At 58.0% G+C, this 5,981-nt stretch overlaps 1 protein-coding gene across 1 annotated transcript; it reads right to left on the bottom strand.

Annotated features, from left to right (window-relative positions):
* Positions 1-338: 338 nt before the first annotated feature.
* On the bottom strand, positions 339-5,797 carry PVRIG (PVR related immunoglobulin domain containing). Its single transcript, XM_024571724.4, has 5 exons — positions 5,604-5,797; positions 5,166-5,516; positions 4,953-5,076; positions 4,803-4,860; positions 339-4,701 (listed from the first exon to the last, which is right to left on the bottom strand). The coding sequence occupies exons 1-5, from the start codon at positions 5,743-5,745 to the stop codon at positions 4,384-4,386; spliced, it is 993 nt and encodes a 330-aa protein (XP_024427492.3). The 5' UTR covers positions 5,746-5,797; the 3' UTR covers positions 339-4,383.
* Between the last annotated feature and the right edge of the window lie 184 nt (positions 5,798-5,981).

Genomic DNA, 5,981 nt, shown 5'->3' with positions numbered 1-5,981 from the left:
ACCAAAGGGTCGCCTGTTCAATTCCCAGTCAGGCACATGCCTGGGTTGTGTGCCAGGTCCCCAGCAGGGGGCACACGAGAGGCAACCACACATGGATGTCTCTCTACTCTTTCTCCCTCCCTTTCCCTCTCTAAAAATAAATAAATAAATAAAATCTTCAAAAAAGAAATAAATTCTGTTCCCTTCTGTCAGCTTTGCTTGCTGCTCTCACTCGCCTTGTTTCAAACATACTGAGCTGCTCTGGGCCCCCACAATGCCCAGCTCTTTTCAGCCTCAGGGCCTTTGTCTCTCCCTGCCTGGAAGGGTCTCCCCACAATTGTTGCCTCTACAACTCCCACTTACCTTCAGATTTTATTTTAAATGTCGACTTGGAGCACCTCCTCAGAGAACCCTAATATTTTAATTTTAACATTTGTAATATTTGCTTATTTACTTTTCTCCAACAGCCCAGCTTTCCAGGTGAGCTGACTCATTTCACAGATGCTGAAGCGAAACTATTTAAGGACCCAGCTATGGGAATTCCAGATGTCACTGGCCACATCAGCAGTTTTGAAGTTGGAGAGCTTCCCCTGCCCATGGCTGGGCCAACAGGTCTATTAATACAGTATCCTCTGCATTTGTGTGTCCCTGTGTTGAAAATGGGGGCACAGTCTGTGGCTTCTTTTTGGGGAGTTACTCTTCCATGGGGTCTGGGAGAGGTCCAGAGAAGAGGAGGCTCTCTTAGTTCAACTCTGTCCCTTTCAGTCCTTGCCTCATGCTGGCCAGGGTCTTGTCTTGCTGGCTGAGCCCTGACACGTCTCTGTCTTGATTTCTTCTCTCCAGGTCCCAGGGCCACGCTGTTCACCGTTGCAGTCTCCTGGCCACCTCAGCTCGAGCTGGGTGGGCGTCCCGATGGGGTTGGGGTCTAGGTTACCATGTGGCCCAGCGCTCTGCAGCGCATCTGGCAAGGGTACCAGGCTCCCCAGCAAACTGGCGGCCTGAGGTCACACACACACACACACACACACACACACACACACACACACACACACACACAACCCGCCCCCCACCTCGCCCGGAATGCTGGCGGTCGTGGCGCCCAGGTTCCAGTACTTTGTGTGGGCGCGGAGTTCTTTCCGGCAGGTCCCCAGAGGGTCTGAGAGCGGGGAAGTCGGCTGCTGGGCACCTTGACTGACCTCCTAGGGGTCCGGACAGGGCGGTGGCAGCTGGGGGTTCAGAGCCAAGAGCAGCCTGGACGGCAGGGATCAGGAGCAGTGGGCCACACGGATTTTGGGGGCGAAAGGGGTGGGGGGCAGGAAGGCACTACAGGAGACGAAATGAAGGGGCCGGGAGTGAGCTCCCGGGACAGGTGGCGGGACTTGGGTAGGGAGGAGGGCGGCGGGGGGCTGGGGGTGGGGGCGAGCCCGAGAGTAGCTAGGGCTGGACCACGGAAGGAGGGCTCCGCGGTCGCTGAGCGGCAGACAGTCAGGGCGGACAGATGCTGGAACCCGCTGCTGGACCACAGTGGGGTTGGAGTGGGGTTTGGGGGATCAGCTGACCACGAGTGGAGGTGGTCACGGGTTCCACCCAGAGTGCTGCTGTGCAAAGGCCAGCTGCGGAGTGGGTGGGGGTCGCGGTCGCGGGTGCATCACAACTCTGTGCGATCCCGGGACGCCTCCAAGGATCCTGTTCTCTCGGGCAGAGCTAGTGTCTTCTGCAGAAGTACCTCATGGGAACCCTCGGGGGGGGGGGGGGGGCAGCCACGCTGTTGGGCAGCGGGCATGATCGCAGGGCCCACTCGTCCGTACCCGACGCCCCGGCCTCCATGGGTACCAGCCAGCCCGCTCTGGCCTCTCCTGGCCGCCCCAGAGAGGTGGAGTTCGGGCTTGATCTTTTGAGCCGGGCAGCAAATGTGTCCAGGACCAGGCGTGTGGTCCCAGGCCCCCCTCTCTGCCCGCAAGAGCACCTCTTCCTTCCAGTCTGTGACCCGGGGCTCATGCTCCACATCTGTTAAATAGACCATTGAAAATACCTACTACCTACCCCTTGGGGTTGCTGGGGTCCTGAATAAGATACCCCAGGCAGAGCTGTTTGGTACTGGGCCTACCGCACAGACTTCACTCCCTTCAGGCCATATCACCCTTATCACCGCCAGATGAGCAAAGTGAGCCTGGCAGAGGGTAAATCCTCTGGGTTCCACAGCCAGGGATTAAGTAGCCCTTGGCATCAAGCCCAGGGCAAGTTCAAAGCGCAAGCCTTATCTTGGATTATGTCTGAAGGCACAACCTGGATGCCTGTCTGTGGACGTCCTGGGGCTGATTCAGTTCTGCCCACCTGAGCAAGTCCTCTTTCGGGCCTCAATTTCTACCCTTGTTGAACAAATGTGAGCGCGATCTCCCAGACTGGGTCTGAGAGGGGGCCTGGACTGCTGATGTCCCAGGCTGTGTCCAGCCACAAACCCACGATGTCCAGCTACAACATGGTCTCTCAGCTGCTCCCCTCAGCACTGCTGGGTCTGGCACTTGGGGGTGGACAGTGGGGAGCAGACCAGCTGCACAGATTGTCTACATCTCCAGGAGGGTGGTTCTGCATACCACCATGTATGCAGACAAGGCTGGGCTGTGGCCTCCTGAGCTTGCTTGTGCAAGACCAGCTCAGGCCAGAGGATCTCTCCCTCAACTCCCTTAGAGGCAAGTAGCCTGGCTGGCAGTTGGGCTGGGGGCTGGGGTTCCCTCAGAGCTCCCCCTGTCCCATGAACTGTGCTTCCTTTCCTAGAGAAGTAAACCTCCTCCTAAAGCCTCCCCTGAGACCCTGCAAGCCTCACTGCCCCCCCCCCCCCAAACCCCTGTCCCTGGTCTCGACATGGTCCCAAAGCGGCTGGGCCCTCAGCTACTCCCTCTCTCACTGACATCTTTCTCACCCTCCGTGAGGACTTCCACAGCAACCCTTCCTCTCTCCCTGAACCCCCCAGCCCTGCAGGGACCACTGAGCTGTCTAGGCAAGTGCCAAGGGCTCCTCAGAGGAGGATGATCACTGGCTGAGGGAGGCAGGCCCGATAACCCCTTTACCACCCCCTCACCATGTCTAGTCCACCTTCTCCCCAGTGCAGTGTGGAGTTGGTGGCTGGATGGGCCTGGGTTCTGGGAAGGCCTCTTCTGAGCATGCCTGGAATAGTAAGCTGGTTTGCTGGAAGATTCTGTGGTTAGACACAGCCTCCAGACAGAACTTCCCTGAGCCAGGCAGAGGCACAAGAGATAGTTCCTGGCTTGGCAATTGGTACTACATGGGATTTCCCATATGTAGGACCAAGGAGGGGGCCAAGTGGCAGGTATCCTCCTGAACTAGGATTCACCCCGGTTGGAAGTGTAGGCTCAGCCTGGCTCCGGAGCTCCATCGTCTCCCCACACTTCATGGAATCTGCCACATTCTTGTGGAGCCTCGCAGCTTACAGAGCTCTCGCACACGTTGTCTCCTGTGGCAGACGTGTGGGGAGGCCCAGGCTGCTGGGTCTGTTCACAGAAGGAGAGCTGCGTCCTGGACGGGAAGATTCGTGGGCAGGGAGTGTGTGTTCAGTCCCTGTGTCAGGTGGGCCTGTCTGCTAGTGGCCTTGGGGAGTAGACCTGGTGCCCTAGTAACAGGGGCATGCGGGGTGAAAGGAAGCCACTGTGGGCAGATATGAGGTAGGTCCCCTGCCCCTGAGTGTCAACTCTGGAGGGGGCACATCAGGGCTCACCCCCAGGCCATCTCAGGGAGCCCTGCTGTAGGGACACCAGGTCAAACCACAAGGTCTTTTCTCGAGTTGAAGCCCCAGAAGCCCTTGTGCTGTCCTAGGACACGGTGGGGTTTGAATATGGACTATCCTGCCTGTGGCCATCGGACCCCCAGTCCTGTCAGTCTCACCTGGTGTCCCTCAGCAAGGCCTGCAGGGCCAGCAGTCCCTTGCCTGACATGGCCACCCCAGCCCCAGGAATCCCTTGTCTGGGAGGGGTCAGGGCAGGGGTCTGGGAGGGGTCAGGGCGCCCTGCCCCCTCTGATTCTAACCTGTCTCCTGCCTCCCAGCAGTCAAAAATACCTCTAACCTCTTAAGCCCCCAAAGAAGAAAAGGCCCAACCAAGACCTCAGTCAGATAAATCATTTCTGTTAACTTAGTTTTGACACTGCCTGGGAGGGCTGGGGACTTGAAAACAGGAAACGGCCTGGGATGGGTTTTGTCACCTCTCATACACACACGTGCCCACAGTAACCCACACAAGCGCTCAGGCTGACCACATCCACAGCAGGTGGGCCCTGGCTGGGTAGGTGTGGAAACACTTATTAGAGGCCTAATAAGATGTGCAAACACCAATGGAAGCGGGTCCCAGTGGCCTGGGAGGCGAGAAGGGCTGAGTGGACTTGGAGCCCCTCTCATTGAACTCTTATATGTCCCTCCTTGGCTCTGGGCCCCCGAGGGTCAGAGAAAGGGATAAGGTTGGGATGGATGTGGGGAGGCCTCTCTCCCGACTGAACATAGAGTCCATTCTCAACAGAGATGAAACTGCTGCAAGCAGAGGCTGGCAGAGATGCCCAGGGTGCAGGTTGGTGTGTTGTGTGGGTGGGGATTGGCGCCCACCTGGACAATGGCTGGGGTGGAAGGACTGTGTTCAGATCTGCCGGGCAGAAGTAGTTGGCAGTGATGGTGGCGTAGGGGATGTGGAGAGAAGCCAGGGAGGCTTGGCTGGCTGCCTGCATGGGTAATGGGGAAAAAGGCTCAAATGAGGTTCCACATCATGGCCCCAGCTCCAGCCCACCCAGTTTCCTGCTCCAAAGCCATCCCTGATCCTCACCCTTGCTCGTGTCTGTGTTGGGAGGCTGCCGAGGGGTGGCTGAAGCTTCATGACAGACCTGGAAGAGAGTTAGGAGGGTCAGAAGCAAAGCACGTGGCTGGCCCAGTGATGTAAGGACTTAGACTGGGCCTGGCCGGGGCTAGATCTCACCGGTGTTTCTGCCGATGCAGCAGGTAGAGAAGGTAGAAGCAGCCAAAGAGGAGGATCCCTGAGATCCCCAAGATCCCGGCCAGGTCAGCCCGCAGAATAGGGGCTGGAGTAAGGGCAGGATGCTCTGTGCACAAAGAGAGACATACCAGATTGGCGGCTGGTGTCCCAAGCACCTCCCTGCCCTCCCTGGGCCCTGCTCCTCATCAGCCCTACCTTGGTCTGTGCCGAGGAGGAGGTTCCCACAGGCCTCCTGGGAGCCCTCAGGAAAGGAAGTAAACTTGCAGCAGAAGGTGGTGTTAGGACTAGGGCTTCTCCCCTCAGACTCTTCCAGGGTGAGGGAGATGCTGGTTTTAGTTTCCCAATGGGCCTGGTGGGCAGGGGGCCACTTCTCGGTGCCAAATTCTGGGTTCAACACAGCCAGCTTGGTTCCTCCAGCACCATCAGGCCCCCCAGAGCTCACAGTCACCTGGGAGATAATGCTAGATCCCAGGAATCCACAGCGAACAGTGAAGGATGGGGACTTGGTGCCCTCCATCTGAACTTGCACCCACACCTCAGGTGTTCCTGTGGGATGCAGACATAGGAAGGGCACAAGGCTGAGTCTCCATCACATCCCCATGGCCTGTGCCTTTCTCAGGCCGCCCCACTCACCAGCAGTGATGCAGAGTGTCAGCAATGCCAAGAGCAGGACCAGAGCCCGGGGCCTGTCCATGGCTCCCCTCTGCCCCAGGCTCTGGGGCCTGTCATGGTGGGGATGGCACCTGTTTCCGCTCTCATCGCAGGAAGTTTTCATGTGTGAGCAGGCCCAGGAGCAGCTGGGCTGTGTTCTCTGCAACCCAGATCCACTTCCGTCTCTGTCTACCTCAGCTGGTGAACACAGGGCAATGAACCCCCTCCCTGAGGACACTTAAAGTGACAGTGACAAGGTTTTTCCTGTCCCCATGCTATGCTTTAGTGTGAGCAGGGCAGGTGGCTCAGGTTCCTTTACCAGCCCTGTCTGTGGGTAACAACCTCAGCAGGGCAGGCCCT

Source organism: Desmodus rotundus, chromosome 1, assembly GCF_022682495.2.
Source record: "Desmodus rotundus isolate HL8 chromosome 1, HLdesRot8A.1, whole genome shotgun sequence".
NCBI lineage: Eukaryota > Metazoa > Chordata > Mammalia > Chiroptera > Phyllostomidae > Desmodus > Desmodus rotundus.
This window is presented reverse-complemented; position numbering and strand designations above follow the sequence as displayed.

Bases quoted from the DNA above. Each gene is read 5' to 3' on its own strand.
- PVRIG (XM_024571724.4), bottom strand. From the start codon at position 5,745: ATGAAAACTTCCTGCGATGAGAGCGGAAACAGGTGCCATCCCCACCAT. The intron at 5,517-5,603 runs GTGAGTGGGGCG...TGCATCCCACAG, and splicing joins GACACTCTGCATCACTGCTG to GAACACCTGAGGTGTGGGTG. The intron at 4,861-4,952 runs GTGAGATCTAGC...ACTCTCTTCCAG, and splicing joins CTGCATCGGCAGAAACACCG to GTCTGTCATGAAGCTTCAGC.